The sequence below is a fragment of the Haemaphysalis longicornis genome, unplaced genomic scaffold (assembly GCF_048455015.1).
Source record: "Haemaphysalis longicornis isolate Haplotype H1 unplaced genomic scaffold, Haemaphysalis longicornis Haplotype H1 scaffold_6, whole genome shotgun sequence".
NCBI lineage: Eukaryota > Metazoa > Arthropoda > Arachnida > Ixodida > Ixodidae > Haemaphysalis > Haemaphysalis longicornis.
Window position 1 is genome coordinate 74,181,243 of NW_027526407.1, and position 22,284 is coordinate 74,203,526.

The window sequence follows — 22,284 nt, forward strand, 5'->3', positions numbered from 1 at the left end:
TAGCGTGAAAGATGGAGCAGGCGATAATTGTGTCTACTGTACTTGATGGAGCGATGAGCTTAGTTATGGGGCATAAACAAAGCATAAAAAACCCCAAGCCCTATAGATGAGCGTCACCACCAAAGCTGGGGAACGATTGCAGAAATGAGTAACTTTCTTGGCAGGAGTCGACCATACCTTTAGGGTCCTTATATTTGTTCATGGCGATAGTTCTTTAAATAAGCGAGATACCTTTAAGCATGCAGACACGGAAAGGGGAAAGGGGGGGGGGTACACTGGCGGGTTTGAAGCAACATGCTGGATAACCTAATTTTACCAACAAGCTTTCTGACAGGACCAGCCTAGCTTTTTAAATGCCGCTAATTCCATGAACTCGTTAAAATACAGGCTTTCTCAAAAGTTTGGTCCCACGCGAAGGAGAGTAACCCCCTGGCTTAGAGGGGGGTGGGGGACTGGGTTGGTCAGTTTATCGAACATGTTCCACTATCCCGACGTAAAACACGTTGTCAGGACGAAATCGACAATATCTTCTACTGTACACATGTTTTCGAATTCTTCTAGCTCCTGGAGCGTATGACCCGGACAAAGGAAATCCGGCTCTCTTTGGTTTGCCCCCCCTGCCTCCGACGACCAAATCTAGGAGCACCAGAAGGTCACGGTCTCTCGATTTGGAAGATCAACATGGTATGGTTGAATTTAAAGCATCGCATTTCGGTCTGCGCCGGTGACTTCCACCAAACCCAATACTTTGCGTTGGCTGACCAAAATTTTATTTGGCCCTATAGGAGCAGAGAAAAGAAGTAGGTCCGTTCAGATCACTAAAGCAGCAAAACATGCCACCGACGGTAAGCTCTTTTTTGTTTATTAAGTAAGGGTAGTACCCTCATTTTGTGCAATGTGAGGCCTTATGGAAAACAATAAACTTTAAAAGCCACCATTAACAATTTCAATGTTTTTGCTGTTTCTTGTTGTCGAGCAACAGAAAGGTATTTAAAGACCCCGGAAGAAATGGCCACAAAAAGTCGCTCACTTAGCGCAATGCGTGAGGCAATACCTTCCAAAGGTACGAATAGCAAGCATCACAGTGCTGTCGTTGCCACCCTCTCTCGGGTAGCGATAAATCTCGCACCCAAATTTATTTACCACTTTCTAAAGCAGAAACGAAAGCCCCACCACTTCATAAAACTAAGCGGCCAAGCGGGTTACTTCGCGCAGTCCGGAAGACTGATATTGACACCGACGGTACGTGGCCTTTCGCTACCAAGTATTTTGTTTTATACGCTCCTGACGCTTAGAGGATACAAAAGTGCTATTTTGGGGACAACTACTGCAGAAACTGCCACAGCGAGTGTGCAGAAGTCAACGAAAGAGAAGCGGTCGCTTACAGCTGTTGGAAAACCGCAAGGAACTGCGATCGAAGGTATATATGCCACAGTAGCTATGTAGCACGGCGGAGGTCTCAACAGTTGACTAAGACGGCATCTTTTGCATAGATCAACAACTGGAGCTCGTTGTTTCGAAAGCGACTACGGAGAGGAACGCTCGGGAAGCTGTCGTGAAAGACACGTATGGCACGAAAGGTTAGCAGACCACAGGAGCGCTAGTCTTGCAGTACGTAACCACATCGTATTCGCAGTCACGCAGCAAGAAACACAACGGTCGCGGGTGCCTACTAGAAGGACCACGTACCTTCGCTCACTCCGAAGAAAGTTGGATGGCACGGAAGGTAGAGTGCTTTATGACAACCTTTTGTTATGTTACATAACGCAATCTAACTAAATTGGTTTGACATTGTTTTTAATATTGGTCAGGGTCATCTAAACTGGCGAGAGAAATCGTCACGGAAAAGGGCCCCACCCCAGCCGAGAGAAAGCAGCTCGGCGGAGATCGAGGTAGGCTTGGAACGCACGGATTTATGGTCGCCCGCAGGGTACTAGACTGTGACCACTGTTGTTTATTTTGTAGCGCACGAGGCTCAAGCTTACAGATCTCAAGAGGATGCCACAAAATCAGCGTCCTTCAGAGTCGTGCGAAAACGTGGGGACAAACTGGAAGGTAGGCTATATAGGTCGCAGTTAGGAAAGAAAGTAAAGCTTTTTTTTTTAACTCAAGTACCACAGGTGAAAATCGAGATCTCGAAGCCTACGAGGGCAAGGAGTGCCCCAGAAGTCGCCGTTAGAAGAAGAGGCCCAGAGGAAGGTTAGTCATTTTCGCGAACAACATTTTCTTGGTGTAATTTCATAGAAAACAAAAAAAAACTTTCGCAGTGGCTGAGAAACGAATGACAAGTTCGCTAGCACAGGTGAAAGCTGCACATTCCCGCACCGCCCAAATAAAGCTCAAGGAAACCGAAGGTATAAACGTGTCTTTGAACATACACACTTAGCAAAATTATTATTAACCACGTTGTCATTGACCGACATGGCCATTTATTTCAAGATTTGTCGGCGGCGACGAAGAGGCAGGTGGAAATTGCGGCTCACAAGGGTTATCTCCGCGTGACGCGAAAGGAGGTTGACGCAAACCGAGGTACGAGCTCCCCAGGAGATCCTTGAAAGAGTTCAAATCTCTCGATTGTAACGTATACATCATTTTTACTTTTCGAAGAGCGATCCAGTGCTACTAGCGCTCCCGATGTCACGCCTAGAAGAAGCCGCTCACTTCGGGTGATCCGGAAAGGGACAGACAAGGAAACAGGTAAAATGTGGTGATCCGCCACTTACTAGGCGAGGTAGAATTTTGAAACACTTACAGTGGTGCTTACACCTGTGTGTGTTCTTCAAACAAAAAGATGGGCGCAGTACATCTGCAGTCGAATTGACACGCCGAAGCCAGTCGCTCCGTGCAGTTAGACCAAGACACGATGGAAGTGAAGGTAAGGTCACCAGCTACGAGAAGTAAAACTGGCCAGTGCCAGCTATTTAGCTTGTATTGGCCACATCAAATACGCTATTTGTGGTGTTTTGTTTTGAATTAGAAAAACTCGTCAAATCCACGAGTGAACTGGCTGGAAGGAGTCACTCGCCCCGAACAATGACATCGATGAGACATCACGGGGAAGGTACGGGCCTTCTAGGCACACAAAAAAGCTTACCGTGGGATCCTCGCATGCCCTTACGTAACGATCACTTGTTCCCTCTTGCCGTAGCCGTGCGAACAGAAAGAAAGGCTAAAACAGCAGAAAGAACACTCGGCAGAAGCAGGTCCCTTCGAATTGCACAAAATGCCATCGATGACCTTGATGGTACGTACCATTCATTGTCAACTGACGTGAAGAAGTAAATAAATACTTCAAAACAAACAGCTTGAAGAGCCCCACAATTTTTGTTGTTTTGCTTACAGAAAAGGAGAACGTGTCTAAGTCGGACACTCATATAACCACCTTCGTCTCACCAAGCATGCAGGAACGGTACCCGGCCTACGACTTGAAGAGGGCGATCGGTAACGACTCGTGATACAGCTTTATTATTTTTGGCTCTACTCTCGTAAAATACAAAAGCCAGCAAGTTTCACCACACTGACTGAACAAACCTTCCGGGGTGGAATTTTTCTAGAACCTGGCACGCTGACAACGAGTGACGAGAGCGGCATGTTCGACGACTACGAAACATTAGAAACAGTTTCGTCACGGGAAAGGACATTTTTGCGCACACCTACAGGTGAGAGTGTAAAATATCCAATTTCGTGCTTTCTCGCGCAGAAACAGCTCATGATGTTGGTATCTACCAGCGCAGTGTGTAAAAATTAGCTATGGTGTGTAAACTTTTCAAACGCCTGTGTAGCTGGTCGGTGTTTATATGGTAAATCTCATGTTGCATTACACTGTCAGCATCATGCTGAAAAGTGCACCGTGGAAGTAACTCAACCAGCCCCGAACCATAGTTTATAACAGGATATATACTGTACCTTCAAAGCAAAAAATGCTTTGTGTTCCAGCGTGCCTGAAAAATACTAAACCTCCAACCAGATATTATAATCCTATCACGGTAGTGAGTTACTTGCGCGTGATAGCCTGATGCGCGAGTAGCTTTCAAGTGAAGCAGAGTTTTTGTTTTAGCAGCGAGCACTCCTTGCTGCGTACCTTCTGGGACTTGATAAAGCATCTTTTCGAATTCCAGTGTCATCTAGAAGACAGGAGTCACCCGACAGCTTTCGGGAAGCAAAAAGCGCACACAGCAGCATCAGGATGATTCCAAGATTTCCAGAAGGGCTGGACTTCTGGAAACCGCCGGGGACAGGATCTTTGTTTGCCAAGCTTTATGAGTCCTGGACTAAGGAATCAGCTGTTTCTTCTGGTAAGCAGGTTTTATTCCTTTAGCTGCTTGTTATTGTTGTAGATGTGTCAAGCAAAGTTTTTGTATAATCTCACTGCAAAAGCACAGCTGAGTTGACTAACATGTCTGGTGCAATGATAGTTAAAGAAAAATAACTTTAAAATATGTTGTACCAAAATGTCAACGTATGGGAGTTGGTGCATATCCATATTTCAAGAAACCAGCGCACAACACGTAGACGAGTAGAGGATGAAGACTTCGTCTTCTGTGCGGGTTTCTTCAAATAAGAATAAATCTGGAACTTCCAATACATTCCGCTAACATAGCACCAAGCTGCTTTCGTAGACTTAAGCATGCGCAAGTGTTTGCAATGTCCTAAGCACCAAAAATACAACGAATGCTGCTGTACGCTAGCTTTTCTTAATAAACAAGGGACCATAATTGAATGCTCTCACAACCCTTAGGCGCACGATTAAGAGCCACTAAAATCAAAATGCAAGTTCGCATATATCGGAGCAATTACCGCCCCGGACTAAAAATCTACTACGCTAAGAGACCACAATGCTCAGATAATTCGGGAAATGCGAAAACGAAAGCTGCAGTCGCTACGGCACGCAAGTTTCCGTGACGTCCCAAATACAGAAAGGGATTTGGAAAATTTGCAACGAACATAACGTAATTTATTACGCAACCCGGAAGAAATGCCTTCAATAACTCAAGTGATTTGCTAATGTTAATGCTGTTGCAATGGGCACTGCCTCATCACAGCCGCTCGACGAAAAAGAGGTCCCTTTTCAAGCAACCGTGACCTCGCACGCGATTGTTGCGTTGAATGACATGTCGAGAAAAACAAGAAGACAAATGCGTCGAACGGGGTGCATGTCACTTAACACTACAGTTTAAACTTCGAAAGTGACAAAAGCACTTCTCAGTTTTTCATATTGGCGAACAGCACTTTACCATGAACAACTACTCAGGTAGGTTAACCCGTGGTTCTCCGTTATATGCGAACTGCTAAAAATTCATTGTATTCTGTATTCCTGAAATTAGACTGGGGTGCGTAACACCAAGAAAAAGTATAATTTTGCTGTGTGCAAGTTCACAACTGCTGTAGCTTCAGAAGAAATACACAATTCACGTGAGGTGGACATCGGCTCCTAAAGGCGGAGTGAAGGGCACTAGTCAAAGAATATCTTTTCTTCGCAAAGACACCTGCCTAAAATATACAAAGAGCACGGAGGAACGAAGCGCAGACGTTTAAGTGAGTGTTCAATACGTATCTAAATTCAAAGATTCAGTGCTTCGATACCACAATTCTGCCGTAAAAGCTCAGCATCTCCGCAGCTTGTTGTCACTTAAATTGACAACTAAAGCATACGTGTACACTGTCGGGCCGCTCACTGTTAACATGTGCTCGATGTCTCTAGTCCTTTTTAAGTGTGTGTGACGCGGGTAATCTCACAAATAGCAAGTCGCACTTACTGAGCCTCTTTTCTTCTTCAGCTGAAGCAGAAGACAACAGCGGAAGAATGATGATGTTCCGGTCAGCTGCGAGCCTCCTCTTTAGGAAAGGATTTCGAGCTGCAGTGCAGAATGACACTCCTGGTACGACTGCCCATTAGGCTTACATGCTACCAGCATGTCTTATAGCAAACCCACATGTTCAGAAAGCATTCACCGCAAAGTGATTCATTCATTATGGCATGTGTACAGTTCATGCATGATAAGTATGATAAATTTATAAGCTGGATCAAGTTCAATATAAAATTCTTGAGGGGCAACAACCGCGCTGTTGTATCTAACTACTATCATTTATTAGTTTCTTAATATCTTATCACTGTAAAGAACACGCCATATAAAAGTTATTCTCGCTAAGCCAAACGACTCTGCGCTTAGAGAAATATGTGTCCACTGCTTATTTGCACATTTGGTAAATTCCATCAGCGCAACTGGCATAAAATGTTTGAGCAGTGTAAGCGAAGTATTTTCCGGTTTTATTTTCCAACAGGACCGGGTTACTATAACCCGTGCATGGGTGAGCGATTGCGCTTTCCACGCATGCCAAGTTTCACGATAAGAAGAAAGATCAAGTGTCCAGACAAAGATCCGACGCCAGGTTAGTTGTAGCAAGTTCTACAGCAGGTCTGTTCGTACAAGTGCAATAAAACAATGTTTTAAAGCGCTGCACCTTCTTTGATATGGTTCTTGCACATAAATGGTCTTGTGTGGTTTCTGCCTCTGTTTAACGGTTTTGTACGAGCATCCTTCAAACACTTTACCACAATAAAATAGATACTCTTACAGCCTAGGGACAAATGTTTTTGTTCTTTCTTGTCTGTTTGAGAGGGCTTTAAAATTTGTTATAACGCCTGCATACGACAGTGCAAAGTTTCAATAAATAATACGTTGACTGCTTGAAGATTTTTGATTATTATTATACCAGTTGAATCTTTGTTATCCTTTCATTGGGTGCAGCTCCCTGGGATTACAATCCAGACAGAGCTGATCCTTACGTGCGGCCTATGTCGCCGGCTTACTCCTTCGGACACAAGGCCGACTGTATTCTTTGCAGAACCGCAACTCCTGGTTTGTACACCCAGAAACGATTTCTGCTCATCACCCTCGTACGAAATGCACAAGTTAACACTGCACTGGGTCTGCACAGCACACCCGGGTGCACAACTTTCCATGGTCTTCATCACCAATGATGCACCCGATCACACTTTCTAACTTTTCGCTCTTGTCTCCTGCACTTTTCCCAAGAATGTGGCACTTCATTTCCACCCCACGGAACCCAAATAAAGGCAACAATATTTGTCGGTATTGGTTAAGCGTTCTTTTCAACACTTGCGCGTCCGAAAAGCGTTAGGCAACACTTCTTCTTACGTTTCACTTCGCGAGAACATTTCCGCCGTGCGATTTTGAACTTCTATGGTTATTGAAATACCCGAGCTCTGACTTTCGCGATGCGCCTGTGCTCGTCAGTTTGCCCGGAAACCGTACAGCGAAACCTGTTTGACATCGCTTGCGACAGAAATTTCGTTTAATACTTGATGAAATACAGAATGTAGCATTGACCAGCAAGAGGGGCACAATGACTCAGTTTTCGGCAAACAGGTTGCCTAATGTGTTTTTCGGTGTCAACCAACGCGCATATAACGTGTGGCTCTACTTGTGACTCAGAAATTTGTATTTCTATTATTTCGCAATAGCATTGATGACAATATAGTGTACTCCCAATTTTCTTCGTCAAATCATTGTCCCTGCCAATTACAGAGCCGTGCAGTCATTTTTGCTGAGAAGCTTTATCATTCAGTTGTGTGATATCTTGGATACCGCAGCTTTCAGTATATTAGCTTCCTTGTCACTCGGCGAACGTTTAGCTACGTGATATCCCCACATGCCTATGTCATCACATCATGAAAGAGTCGGTACGACCACCCTGAGTTGAGGGCAGATGCGCTGTGGTTCCCCGAGAACGGTGAAGAAACATACAAACGTTGACGAAGTATGATCAAGTTTTATGCAAAAAATGCTGGTTACTGGCCATTGGGTTGTAACTCCAAACTTGGGTTTATACAGCTCCAGGAGCCTACGACCCTGAGAGAGCTGATCAGTGTGTCAGATCTCTGGAGCCTAGTTACACCTTCGGAATCAGACTCAAGGAACCTAAACGGGATGATTTCCCGGGTACGGTAATCATCTTTGATTGGATCTTTTCTCCTTGACTAACATTCAAGGCGCATAAGGTTGCGAAGCTTTCCAAAGGAAATATTATCCAGAATAAGGCACTGGTTTTTTTCTATATTTGAGGCTGCCTTTTATCGCATTCCACAAACATTTACGGAACAAAAAAGAGCAACATTTACCTTCTTCCTTTCAAACAAATCTGAGAGAGGCTCTAGACCTGTCAAAGCTTTTCACGAAGTAAATGTTGTTGCACAGACAAACGTGCCTGCGGTGTCTAGGATTACCTTTGCCAAAGATTAAAATTACAATTGTGCGAAGATACAGTAAAATATTACATGTCTTTCACGGCAGGAAAACTGTGCAGTGTCATGTAAAGTCAGCTTTTTCAGCGTGTGGGCTATCCTCGTATGTCATCTTCAACTATTTCGGAAAAAACTTAAATGTAATACCGAATTGTGATGTCATTTGTATGTTTCGGACGCCGAGTATAGCCTCCAAAGAAGAATCCTAGCGATTAAAATAGGAAAACTTCGCAAACTTTGTGCTATGGAACGCTGGTCGGGAGTTTAACAACAAATTTCTGCACCCTTTCATCACCTAACAGCGCGAGCATGTTTACTAACAACGTGGTGTTTGGTGCCAACTCATATTTACTGGGTTGTGGTCTATGTTGACTGTCGCCTCTATCTTTCTGTGTTCCAGAATGCGTGATTGGGAGCCTGTGGTTTTTAGTTTAGTCCTGGTTCTTTTTAGATGACATTTGCATGGAAATGTAATGGCGCATATCAAATCACCGCACAGTTGCTCATGGAATAAGTGCGCAGCACTCTCTGACCTAAAGACAAGGCTTTACATGTTGAATTCTGTTCATAGAACGAAATTCATTCGACTCATGTTGAATTCTGTTCATAGAACGAAATTCATTCGACTAATGGACAAAATTTCAAACAGAAATTTCATTTCTCAGTTAGACAAACAGCGATGTGCCTCATAATTTGTAAAAATAATGCGCATGGCATACAACAATATTATCAGTGATCACTTATAATTTAAATGTGGCAAAGCCTAGGAAGCAGTGGGCGTGAAAGACATGGTACCTAGTGCTAGAACGGTACGTCCTATAGTTCTGAAGTTAGCTATAATGTAGCCTAAATCTACCGTATCAAAACTGTCCAGCTGACACGTGCCACACAGCCCGCAAATGAGTAAAAAAATAATGCGCTTTGTATAATTATGTTTCAATTAACGTTTTTACTGCATGCATGTCTACCTGGTCAGAAAAGAGTGGCACAAGCCCTTTTACAACAGATCTGTGGCGGCCGACAGAAAACTACGTCACCCTCATTGCAGTTACGTCCCACATATGCTTCACATAAAGTAGTGAAAGGTAGAAACAGAGAAAATTAACTAAACCTGCTGCACGCTCATTTCATGGCAAAATGATGTAGAAATTTGAATAAGAAAGCAGGAATAAAGGAGCTTTGTTTCCTGACTTCTCTTCTCCTTCTCAGCGCCCGGCACCTACTGTCCAGAGAAAGCTGACACGGTTCTTGCCGCCACGCCTGCTTACTCCTTTGGTGTCAAGCATAAGGACCTAAGGCCTGACGATGTTCCTGGTAATGTCAGCGCTCCTACACACAACCCTACCAAAGCTCTTCTAGCTGGGAGCCCAGCTTGAGACTCCCGGCATTACGCATGGCGCCTTGGTTTTGAATGCATGCTTTAAATATTACATGTTTGAACCAGCAGGCAGAAACATAAATACCGGCTTCGTGTAATTTCTATTCACTTAATGTTGATCTATACTCACCACTTCTGCTTGCATTTCTTCTTTTCCACCAATTTCAACTGCTGACTGCGACTTCAAGATGAACCCCCCAGCTGCAATGTCGTGCGGATATTAAAGTTACCGGATGTTGTTTTAATGAATGCCATCCACATCTTAACGTGTTCAAGCGTTAGTTAGGTGTGATAAAAAAAGGTCGCCTTGGGGGATCAAACGTGTCTTCAAGCTCTTGCATACAAGCTCAGATTCTTCAGAATTCATGGAGGTTGGTAGCTTTTGTCAAGAGAAAATTGAGACACCGTATCGCGGTTAATTTTGTTTACTGTTAGCCGCCGTGCGAGTGGTTCTTGATTTCCACTCGTGCTTGGAAAATTACTTATTTTATTATTCCTGAAACTTCTGTACTCACGGTTGCAGCACCCGGTGCCTACTGCCCAGAGAAAGCAGACACCGTGCTTGCAGTCACACCGGCCTACACCTTCGGCGTCAAACCTAAGGACGCTAAGCCTGACGACATTCCCGGTAACCGTGCTTGAGAACTCGTAACGCGTACGCAAAAATGAGAAACAAAATGTCTTGCTCCGCAGTTTGGAGAGCTAGAAAAGTATCATACAATAACTTCTTGTTTCAGCTAGGTAGCTAGCGCTCTGAAGGAAACTGTATCTCTAGTAATTATAGAGAAACTGAGCAACTGAGAGAGAAACTGAGAGAGAGAAACTGAGTAATAATAGAGAAACGTCTCAAACGCTATTTCATTTAGTGAGCATCACATCTGCCTAAGCGTCTCGCAACTGGAGCCCATTTGTAATTTTGTTGTATTTAGGGCGGTTCTCTAAGGCTGCTTTATGGCAGCTTCAGCACTAAGCAGTCGAGGCTGGGACTGCGGGTTATAAAAAGAACTGCATTAACACACATTCATCCAAACTTTCTTGCATGCACTTCTGTTTTTATTTTTTTACTTACGTAATGCGGCTCCCCTCTGTTGCTAACATCGATACAAAGCGAATATCACGGAAAGAAACTATGCAGCAGTAATGGTGTCTCTCCGTCGGAGATTCGCCGTTTGCGATTAACGTTTGGGCGCGTAAGTTGGCCCTTTAATTCTAAGTGGTATTACTTCACAATTCAGAAGCACTGCATAACACGCATGCTTTTCACCTTTAGCGCCGGGCACTTATCACCCGGAGAGGGCGGACAGAGTGTTGAACAGCACGCCTGCTTATACCTTCGGCACGAAACCAAAGGATGCGGGGCCTGGCTGCTCGCCTGGTAAACTGCAATACATTTCATTCTGGTTTTGTTTGTTAATTATTGAGCACTATGGCTTTCCCCGCAGAGTTTTCTGGATGAAGTTTGTTCTCGGAAACATGACCTCTGCCTAGCTGCTAATTGCTAGCTTATATAAATCGGAGTTGTAGAAGAAGGTTAGGCTTAATGAAACGGACAGTGTTTTTGCTCAATCGGCCAAAACTGGCACTGAATGCCAGGAAGGGATATCGAAGCAGTTTCTTTTGCAATTGTGAATTTAGTTACTCCATTTTGCAATAATGTTTAACTAGGAGGACATTTTTTGAGTCGTCTCTAAAGTAACACCCGATGACGCTCTAGCAACATTTGGTCCAGCTGCGTTCTCTTACGTAAGCCCGCGTATGGCTCTATTTTGATCCTTCTAACCCAACCTCATTTAACTTATTTCTTATTTAGTATCATCTAAGGGGCAAAAACAACTTAATCTTCGTAACGATATCCTAAAATTGAAGAATAGTTTTTTGTGCAATGCTGAAAATTCATCAATGAAATGTGGCTGATCTTTTCACAAACCTTGCTGTCAACTGGGATCGTTATTGTGAAAGCGACTTCTACTGCAGCCACGACTGCTTACCTCTGACCAGTCTCTCAATATTTGCGCATTTAGAAACTTGCACTGCGCTTTAGTAGTTTCCATGTTTACCTAGAGTAACGCTATGTTACGGCAATAGTCTAGTAGCTCCTCTATACTTGTAATTTCATGCGCAGTGCAGCCCTATTTCAATTTTTGCTGTATATTGTCAGATGACGCAAAAAAACCTTCGTGTGGGCCCAAAATCCATAAGCCGGATTCTTTCTACCCCCAATTTATTTTGCGCAGTAGGCACACTGAAAATCAAGCAACAATGTACAACTGTTTCACGTTTTAGGCAATTGAAGGAGTTCAGATCAGCAGGAGGCGGTGGACGCCACTGATGGGCAAAGTTTGTTGAATTAATGATTTATTTATATTTTGCTACCTAAACGCCCTTGGTGTCCCTTGAGCTTGCAATATTTGTGGCGAAATTATTAGGTTTTAATGCAATTTGAATTCTCAGACGTACTATGAATTTTGCAAGTTTCCAAAATGGCCAAAGGTTCACGCAAGCTTTTACAGTTATATAATCACCTTAAATGGTTCGCCGCATGAACGAATGAAAATATTGTAAAATATTTTGAAAGTAAGCCCAAGGGCTAGGTTTTTCAATATTCCTTACCTTAACTTAACCGAGGCGCCTTCAAATGTCTTAAACAATGTGTGCTGTGCAAGCACTTTAGCCGCAAAATTGGCCGGTTTAACGCAACTGCAATTGCGAAATTATCTGCACTATAACTCTGGGAAGAGCAACAAGCACCAAAGGTTCACACAATACTATTAAGCTACCTAAAACACTGAGAAATGAATGGACAAATATACAGAATAATTTCTCAAAATGAATCCCAAGGGCCCGGATTTTTTAAAGGCTAGAGTGGCGTCCGACGGCACAATAAGCACTCCAAAAAAGCGAAGTCCACCGGCGTTTCGATGAAAAAAATTTCCCGCCTGGTACCACATCGCCCTCCATCAACATAACGTAAACTAACCTAACAGAACCTAACGAACAGAAGCAAATGATTTAAAACACCAAAAACTAAACAAAGCTATGAAACCTCCAATTAAAATGTAAGACAAAAAAAATAAAAGAGGTACGAAACGGACTCGAACCACCGCCCTTAACAACAGACATATAAGACGTAACCTCTACACCATAAGGGCAGATGTCCTAGCTTATGTCAGCCCACTCTTAAATATTCGAATGTCCTCAGACGGAACTCTAGCCGTGGCTGTAACGTTAAGCTGGAGTGCCGTCGGACGGCACTCTGGACGATCCATTTTTTTTTTTAATTTCCCGCTTTCAGATGTTCAAAGCATGTTTTCGGTAAACCCTGCTCAAGGTACCCTAGCAGATTCAAGCAAGCTTCTTTTTGAAGCAAGCATATTACGCAAGAAGCTGACAACAATTCTATTTCTGTACTGCAGCACCTGGGAAGTACAACGTTCCGGACACGGCCACTTACAAGAACAAGTCCCCTGCTTACACGCTTAGCTACCGCACTAACATCCCTTCGGACCACACAAAGAAGCCCGGACCCGGCGCCCATTCACCGGAGAGGGTAAGCGTGTCAAAACTGTCTCCATTTTTTCCAGCGGAAAATAATTAACGAACACACTAAACTTTTTTACACCGTTTTTGGCCGAAAAGGGTGTAAAGGGTGTAAAACACCTTTTCCACACCCCTTCAACACCCTAAGAAAAACCAAGGGTGTTGAAGTTGACAAACACCATTTTTTTCACACAAAAAGGGTGTAGAGCTAGGAAAAGGGTGTTGAGATTTAAAAAATGCTGTAAAGGCCTCCCAACAGCCTTTCACTTATGCTACACCCTTTTTAGCTAAAAGGGTGTAAAAAAGATTAGTGTGAAGGAAAAAAGCGAAAAGACCAGGCGATCACAATTGAATTAGAAACTGTGGCGAAGCACTGTGGCATCAAAATGAAGATTCTATGAAATCGAAGCCCATAGTCGAGTTGTTACCTCAATTAGGAATAACATTGTCGATGTATGTTTCAGGTACTTTTTATTTCACTGGCGTCAAAACAGCACTGAATAGATAGCGTTGAAAGAGTATTCGGGGTCTAGGTCTAAGTACATAATCTCTGTGATCATCGTTATTTCCCCCTTAACCAAGCATGTAACGGTAAATGTTTCGTTGTTTGCAAAATGTGAAAATATACATACAAATTACCGTTTGTAGGACGTCTGAGGTTAACGCTAAGTCTACCGCATTTAATAACAGTAATAATAAACTATACACACTATTTAGCCGAACATAAACTATCCTCCTTGAATTGCTTAGGAGGGGTTCAGAGCTCAAATCTGTCTCCCGCAGCCTGCTTCCATCGCATTGTACTGTTCGGTTGACCTTGCACTGCCTAAATTATTGAGAAGTACTGTCTTCTGCAGGGCTGCGTTCTCCTGTGCCATATGCTGCGCTCAATGGGCAGCATGGTTAATTGATTTGTGCACAGTGCAGGTACAACGTAATCGTTTTCCGCCTACAAGGGCAGTCATTGGGAGCTAAAAAAATTCCTTGGAAACTTCCCGATATACTGCACTTCCACAGCTCTGGTATTTGCGTTTATGCTTTGTAGGCGCGTGCCCATTTGTTAGTTTCGAAAGAAGTGCGCTTGTGGTTTTAACTACGCTTCGTTTCTCCGTTTCAGTGCGGACTAAAAAACGCACGCGTATGGAAAGATTCCCCTTCTACTATAAAATGCTCTAGGTATACGTAACGTTGCTCCGACGTGTGTCAAATCATCACTTACTCACAGAGTTTCTCCCTCTGTCCACCCTTAGTGCGCGTTAATACAATTTCAACACTTATTCGGGTAGCCTTTAAGAATTTTATCCGTTGATTGAGTCCCAGGTCAGGCGGGTCCTGCTGCTTAACGGGCTCTGAAGACTTCAGTGTGGCATCTACCTTTGCACAGAAAATTAAGTAATCTGTGTGATGTCAGTGGGAAGATGTGGTGGGTCCACACCACACACAACGGTTGAGGCTGAGAAAAGACCGACGCAGCAAGCAGTGGCGAACAAACAATGCCAGTCTTAATTCTTGTGCTGGCACACTGAGGTGCGGCATTGTGGAGAGTGGTTCTTAAGGCAATGCGTAAGCTATGGGGAGAAATTTATAGAAAAGCCCTACGTTCCAAATTTATGTCAGAACAATCTTTGTGCTATTTGCACGTGTCGTATTTTTGATATGTTTGATATTTTTGATATGTTGGATCACAGCGCATTATGTCGGTCATACGTTTCTGAATTTTGCAGGTTTGGATGAACAAGAGCAGCTCCCCCAGGTTCACCTTCGGCATCCGCCACAGTCCCGTGGCTGAGAACCCCAAGTAGAACCCAGAAGCCGCGAAGTGGCGAGAGCAAGATCCGACGCCAGCTGCTCTCAACGGTGGGTACCCGCGTGCTTCTTGGGAGCTTTAACTCAAAAACAGCGCCAGCGACCCAATCTTCGATTAAGAAGAGCGCTATGCCGGGAAGCCTGATTAATAACTGCAGCGAAACTTCAGTGATGATTTTTAGAGAAGAATGTCTCCGAGTTTACAAATACTGCTCGGAAATCGCCCATCGGTTCAAGCACGGAAGCACGTATTCACCGTGCAGGGGTGGCGGTGTCAAGCGGCCCCTTTGGAATTGAGTAATAACATCGTCGGCAACATGCGGTCGAAGTTACGAAAGCTAGGCAAGACAGCCTTCACTATCACGACGCCTTGTAGGGCCTTCAAAGGGGCACGAGGCATAAGATGATACGGATGCGTAGTTTTAATGCGTATCCGTGGCTTTCAGAAACCATCTCTTTGTGAACCATCTTTCAAACGCTTGAAGGGGCCATGCAGACAAAATACAAGTTTGTTTTATTCGAAAAATTTCGTGTTTTATAGTGCCCCCAGGGCATGTCCGGCAGCAAACGATGCAGTATTCACTGATAAATTAATGAATTTAGGTTAAAATTTTGATTCTCCCGCCAAATCCTGTGTTTTCGTGACGTCTGCTATGAAGTCATGAGGGTTGGTATTCAAACAAAGTTCCAGTGCGTCATTAGGCTCTGCAACCTTGCTTACCGTCAGTCCTCCCTGATGGCCATATACAGCCGCGGACCGCTGTCCGCCGTTGCTTTGCTTTTGACCGCATTTGCTCCTGGCTTGTTTTTGTTATTGTATAAAGTAATTGTTTCGTGAAACATGGGGCATGCTCGACCAACAGGGTCACGTAAGACAACGTTGCTTACGCAAATCGGCCAGTGTCATGTGAGACAACTCCAAAGTAGCTGACAGCTGTGCAGCTAAAACAAGCGTAGTGCGCCCAGTACCAACAGCAGTGCTCATGTACTTCTATGTTTACGTGTATTTTCGTAACTTTAGTTGTTTACCACACCATTCTTGCTGCTGTAAAATGAATATACATTACTTTTAAGCGCGAATAGCTCGTTCTACAAGCTTATAAGCCCCGCTTAAATTGCGTTTGCTTTTGTCGGCCTATGTTAATCGCACAGCTGGGCATATGACATCATAGGTTTCGTTGCGGTAAATGAGCAACTCGGTCGCATGGCCATTCCCTCTTTTTCCTAATCATATAGCTTATTTGAGCGAAGTGTGTGTGAAAAGTGTGATTCTAACGAGGCAATTTTTCGAATAAGCCAAACTTGTGTTTTGTCTGCATGGCCCCTTAAAGCATTTCTACGTGTACTGAACGCGGACATCTGCCTGTCTGTCTCTAATGCTTCATGAGTCACACTTCCGCCGCGTGTGAAAATGCTGTTAATAAAAGGCCTAGGCCAGTCATATTTCGATATCGGATTCCTTATCATGTGTCTGGGAAAAACTGCCCAAAACGTCTTCCGAGCAATATGTTTGTGCAGTATAAAAATCGACATCAAAAGGGCTTATTGTACAGCACTACATTAGGGATAAATGGGGTCTTATAGAGCTATTTAATTAAAATCCCAGCGGCCATCATACTTTGGCATCAAAGATCTTATTTTGCACCAAAATAGGTCTTTCTAGCATTGCATTTGTCTACAGAAGTGAAGCCTACTCTAAAGGGGACACATGGGCTTTTACCCAGGGATTTAGTATAAGAGCCTAGGTTATTGATATTAAGTGCAGAGCACTTTAGGGGCTCGCCTTGTCGTCGTAACTCGCTCGATGGACTCAAGTAGAACCACATGGCGTTCCGTCGTCGTAGCGTAACCCAAAGGCTTCGAAAACAAAGCGGTTTCGAAACAAAGAGGTTTCGAACCAAACGTTCGAAACTCGTGAAACGCTGGCGCTTGTCGCACACCTCCCCGTTGTTTAGCGCAAAGAAAACTGTAGGTGCATTTGAGGCAAAATATCCGTAATTAACCGGCAGCGCCCGCGTTTATTTAGTTAGTAACGCTCGTTCGGTTGGTGTTTACGATAGTAAGCGAAAAAAAGTGGCAGTTCAACGCCGGCACGTGCGGAAGGAAAAGCAAGCACAAAAAAACAAAAAAGAAAACAGAACTCCCGCTAGCGCAGTTTCAGGAAGGGGGCGCGCGAGCACTGAGAAGTCGGGAAATTTGAAATGCGTTGGGTGGTAGCAGTGAGCGGATAACGGCGCTACAGCCCATTATGGCGAATCACTGCTCTGCACTTCCGGAAGCTTTCACGTTGAGTGGAACGGATTTAATTTTTTTCATATGACTTCCTAATTTGCCATAAAATGTTTTGTTTTTTACAGCAGAGCATTCGCGCGAAGGTGAAGCTGACTTTGAAAGTGCTCGGCATATGTCGCTTTAGAGAGATGCATGAAGTCACACGGAAGCATTTAGTATCATACCATATAGGTTTGTCCTACTTCGGTATCAAACTGCTTATATGAAGCTTAGAGAGATGCCTTTCCAGCAATGCATGTGTGTGTAGTAGTGAAGCCGGCTTTAAAGATTCGTGGCGCATATAACAGCATGGCGGGACTCTTCAGCACTTCCGATAAACGCTTTCACTCTTTCCTCGGCGTCTGGAGGCACTGCGAAAGCTGTAGTTATCGCCAGCACGGAGCGGTACTGCGGGATTTGCTCGTGGCAGTAGTGCGGCCTTCCGTTTCTGCTTCGCGTCTGTGGCTTTGTTATTAAAGCGGCTATCGAATGCGTTCATTGCTGCAACTGAAGGAAGCCGGCCAATAGCCGCTACACCGCTGTAATGGCGTCATTCCAGCGGTTGAAGAACGCCAAGACCTGGAAAGAGAGAAACATATTTTAAGCAAGTTTCTAAGTTATCTGATGGGCATAGAGGAGTAATTTTCGGCTGAGGTACTCTGCGACCCCCTAATCTAAGTACTGGATGCGTTGGTTCAACACGTTCTGTAAGCGTTTAAGATTTGAAAAGAAGATAAAAAAAAGTGTTGCAGGGTCCCTTTAAGCATACATTCGACAATTCCCACGTGGGGGATTCTGCGATTTTGTTTACCGCTTTGAAAGTTCAGTCTGTGTTCCTTATTTTTATAAACTCCATCCCCCAACCCTGAGCAGTGGGAGTCCGAGCTGACCAGCTCAGCACCAGAGCGACAGCAAGCCCTGGTGCAGCGAGCTCTGGACGCAGCTCGGACTCGCGGCCTCCTGGACTTGGGAGGCTGAGCACATCGTGTGCACAATAAAAGGTTATTCCTCCTTCTCCTCCCAGGGCTAAGGGCAGCGGTGTTTTCGAGGAAACCCAGGAGTGTTCGAGCACTGATGAAGACGGCTCTGCAGTCACCCATAAGAAGCCAACACTCCGACGATGTAATAACAGCCACACAAAGATATCAAGCCCAGCAATATACAACCAGGACCGTGCTTACCCTTTTGCTTGAGGTGGCCCGAGCCACCAAGCTGTCCTTGTGCGAACTGCCAAAATTAGTTTTTCAACAGCCAAAACAAGCAAACGGGGATACTGGAGCGGTGAACCATACGGAACTAATTCACTTGTGTAAGCGACAGCAACCTTTATTTTTCCAGCTTCAAGGTACCATGATATTGGTGAGCGTTCGGGATTCGCAATTTACATCGATACTCACACGCGGAAAAGCGCACTAACAAAAACTTTTGTTTCGATCACTTTCTAGCAGCACGCTTTATTTCCCATTTTTAGAAACTTAGCTTAAAGAAAAAGCGAAAATAAAAAAAAAAACTTTGCCCAAATGTTTCGTTTCGTGTTTTTTTTTTTTTTGTTGTTGTTATCGTTGTTCTGTGCCACCGCGCTTTGATTGAATAAATGTGCACATTTACTGCTGCACAAACACCACGAAACTAGGCGTTTCATTCTACTTTTATTGGCGCAGACATTTTGCGCCAACAGCGTTTTGCGCCAACCATTTCGCGCCAACAGCGGTATGGGGGAAACTTTGCAGGGAGACAGTTATGTCTTGTTATGTTCGCGTAACCGGCATCGACCGAGGTATAACAGCACCCGTTCCGCCGGCAAGGCTGATCGGGCGGCATTGCTGGCCACCACAATTTTTTGCTAGTAATCAGGGTTTTGATGGAGATGGAATTTTTGTGAGCACTTTGTTATTTTGTGACAAAACCGCTAAAGTTTTCTATTACCCTTCAATAATAGCCAGCATGGACACGGAGTATATATATGTTGGATGTACCAAGCAGTAAAACATGTACTGGGGGATCTTTAAAAACACCCAAGTCGTTCCAAAATGCACATACGCGACGTTAGTGTTGGTTACGGTAAAACCGTAAAACTACTTTTTAGAGAACTAATGGGCTAAATATATGAGAAGACGCACACAGATAGAAATAATTACTTATTGGTGAGTTTAGCTCCAACCCAAGCAGGAGCTGGCTACTCCAAGCATTGGTGTATAAGGTACAATACTTGTCCTAAGGAACTAGAAGGTTGGAATAAGTACATTGAAACAGCACTGGCTGAAAGATCGCATGCGCACTCAGTGACTACTTGCTATTTATAGTACTAAGCACACACACATATATACATGTTTCCATACAGCAGCGGAATATAGTTAAAAAAACCCATATACATCTATATACAAAAACAAAATGGCCACGATGCACACAGGTACTTTCGCCAATATACATAACACCCTTGTGTACTTCCACACCTATTCAGAGGAATATGCACGCATTTGGCAGTGTTCCCGCATCTTCGTCACTTGAAAAACTCCCTTAGGGCAAGGAAGGCTTTCGTTTGGTTGCGGGCATTGTCCCACGGACCCAACAGTTTCTGCAAAGATAGGGGTGCCCGAGGTAGCAGGCTATGCTTGTCACGTAATTTTTCCGCTCGGTCGCATATAGAGGGCACTCAAGCAGGACATGATGCACATCTTAGTCTGGTGTCCACAAGCACAGTCATTAGCAAATCTAATACGGTAAATGAATTTCTTGGTGTAGGCCACGTCAAGACGAAGGCGATGTAATAACGTGTCAACCGAACGACCGAGATGAGACGCACACGGGTATACAAGGGACTTGGTATAACAGCGATGAACGATAGTTATCGGTCAACCTGGTTACCGAAGCAATGCGTGTCTTCAGTTTTTTTTTTTTCGAATAATTTTTCACATCACCTCTATTAAAAGACACGGCGCTACACGTGGAATTTGAATGAGCGGTTGCTGCTAGTTAGTCAGCTCGTGAATTTCCACTTATGCCGATCTGCCCGGGAATCCACTGAACTCAAAATTAGACTAGAAGCGAGTCAGAACAAGAAAACAGGAAAGATATGGCAAAGTCGAGAATAGGGACCAAGGAGGTAGTGTACCCAAAACACACCAACGTACTATTGTTAGCAATATGAAAGGGAACACAGGAACGCGTGGAAAACAGCCTCGAAACAGACTCGGAGCGGTACGCGGGTGGCGCTGTGAAAAACAAAGGGGGAAAAGAGGGAGCTGTTCCACTAACTGTTGCCACTCCCACCACGCTGGCATTTCTACAAAGCAGCAGTTTACCTCATTTCGCCGATAATATGGTATCGTCCGACAGCCGATAAGACGCACGGCGAGAATGGGAACAGTTGTTAGAACAGCGTCCCCCTTTACACTTTGTTTCTGACGACGCCCGCTGCGTATCACTGATAGCTGGGTCTGAGGGTGTTTTCTACGCGTGCCTGTGTTCTCTTTCATATTGCTCATAATAGTACACTGATACTTACCGCCACAAAGCGAAACATGTTATGTCGCTTTTTTTTTTAATATCCATTACCTACACGCTTTAAGAATCGCGTCGAAGACTTCAAGCAACGCCGTCAATTCGACCGGGGGATTTTTCAAGAGAATTCTAGATGCCGCGAGGGAAACTGACCCACGGGTGGCAATTCCGGATCGGAGATAAACTTTTCTTTACTCTTCAAGTGTTAGGTAGGCGGCTTCCAACGGAGGAGCTAATGGTCCAGATTTACATCCCGAGCAGGCTGTAAACTCCGGCTCACGCTACTTGGGACCGACCGCTCTTATGGGAAAAAGCGCCTGGCGCGTCGAGGAAAGGAGTGTCACGCTGAACAGGGACGTCTTCGTTAACAACGAAAGGCGGCGAAGACCACGAATGAATGCTGGGTATGCTGGATCCGGCACGTGATTCAGAACAACAAACTTTCCAGGCAATGAAAGGTGACAGGCGTCGTCGGAACTACTCCCAGAAGCGACGAGCGAGCAGATTGGTTATGAGGCTTAACGCGTCAACGCTACACAACCGATGAGGCGAGCCGTAGTGGAGGGCTCCGAATTAATTTTGACCAAAGCTTGGCACCGTGTTATGAGTTACGTGTTCCTCTCATCCCTGTTTTAGCGCCGCTTAATTTTTAGCAGTATGTACCAACTCGCCCACATCAAGCTTTTGTTAATTTTGACCACCTGGGGATCTTTAACGTGCGCCGAAATCTCGAACCCATGGGCGTTTTCGCCTCCATCGGAAAAGCCGCCACCACCGCAGCCGGGAAACGAACTCGTGTCCTTGGGCTCAGCAGCACAACAGCCACTGATCCACCACGGCGCGCGCAACGAGCCAACGAAGACGCCGCACGTATAGTACTTTCGTCCCAACATAATTCTGTCACGACGCCCGTGAAGTGGTTTCAAACGGAGCTACTTGAGCTCCATTGGGCAATTCGGAGCACTAAAATTACTGATAATATAAACATCATCCAAAGCTTCGCTTTACGTCGATTTCTACCAATGGGTGAAATCCGCCCATTGGTTATCTGAAATTATTCATGTCAGCCACGTCAGGTAAACTTTATTGTCCGCGCAGTGTCTAGAGTGCCGTCCGGCGGCACTTTAGCTGATCGCTGCTAGGCTAGTGTGCCGTCCGGCGACATTCGAACATTTAAGACCGCCCAAAGCGTCTTTCGTTGTGTTGCATAGGTAAAGGAAAAAAAAGGAAAAGGAAAAAAAGGAAAAAAAAAAAAAGTTGTGTTGAATCGTCTTAGCTTCTCGGTCCCAAGGACGTTGGTTCCATACCGGTTCTTGCGTCGGATGTCTTTTTTTTTCTTTTTAACCTTTCAATTAAACTATATTTTATGAATTAGATTTGTTTTGGTGTTTCAAATGATTTCCTTGCGTGCATTAGGTCATGTTATGTTATGTTCAGGTAAGATTGCCTAGCTTTACGCTATCTACAGCGATGTAGTGCCAGACGCGGCCATTTTGTCATAAAACGCCGGTGGACGTCGATATAG

General features: G+C 44.5%; 1 protein-coding gene across 16 annotated transcripts in view; it reads left to right on the forward strand.

Annotated features, from left to right (window-relative positions):
- The window catches only part of LOC144143491 (uncharacterized), a 79,017-nt gene extending 60,238 nt beyond the window's left edge, over positions 1–18,779 (forward strand). For 10 of the 16 annotated variants that reach the window (XM_077675247.1, XM_077675253.1, XM_077675243.1 and 7 more), the window contains 28 exons: positions 562–684; positions 786–845; positions 983–1,063; positions 1,156–1,242; positions 1,334–1,420; positions 1,476–1,580; positions 1,637–1,726; positions 1,812–1,892; positions 1,966–2,055; positions 2,113–2,199; positions 2,268–2,354; positions 2,440–2,529; positions 2,608–2,697; positions 2,792–2,875; positions 2,978–3,061; positions 3,149–3,244; positions 3,343–3,441; positions 3,555–3,659; positions 4,119–4,295; positions 5,778–5,879; positions 6,283–6,390; positions 6,750–6,860; positions 9,476–9,580; positions 10,168–10,272; positions 10,915–11,019; positions 13,058–13,191; positions 14,906–15,038; positions 18,283–18,779. In XM_077675247.1, the coding sequence (XP_077531373.1) occupies positions 562–684; positions 786–845; positions 983–1,063; positions 1,156–1,242; positions 1,334–1,420; positions 1,476–1,580; positions 1,637–1,726; positions 1,812–1,892; positions 1,966–2,055; positions 2,113–2,199; positions 2,268–2,354; positions 2,440–2,529; positions 2,608–2,697; positions 2,792–2,875; positions 2,978–3,061; positions 3,149–3,244; positions 3,343–3,441; positions 3,555–3,659; positions 4,119–4,295; positions 5,778–5,879; positions 6,283–6,390; positions 6,750–6,860; positions 9,476–9,580; positions 10,168–10,272; positions 10,915–11,019; positions 13,058–13,191; positions 14,906–14,983 (2,651 nt within the window). In that variant the 3' untranslated portion in view covers positions 14,984–15,038; positions 18,283–18,779. The remainder of the gene's footprint in view (positions 1–561; positions 685–785; positions 846–982; positions 1,064–1,155; positions 1,243–1,333; positions 1,421–1,475; positions 1,581–1,636; positions 1,727–1,811; positions 1,893–1,965; positions 2,056–2,112; positions 2,200–2,267; positions 2,355–2,439; positions 2,530–2,607; positions 2,698–2,791; positions 2,876–2,977; positions 3,062–3,148; positions 3,245–3,342; positions 3,442–3,554; positions 3,660–4,118; positions 4,296–5,777; positions 5,880–6,282; positions 6,391–6,749; positions 6,861–9,475; positions 9,581–10,167; positions 10,273–10,914; positions 11,020–13,057; positions 13,192–14,905; positions 15,039–18,282) is intronic. The other 6 variants (XM_077675246.1, XM_077675244.1, XM_077675249.1 and 3 more) reach the window with 6 other exon arrangements.
- Positions 18,780–22,284: the final 3,505 nt, after the last annotated feature.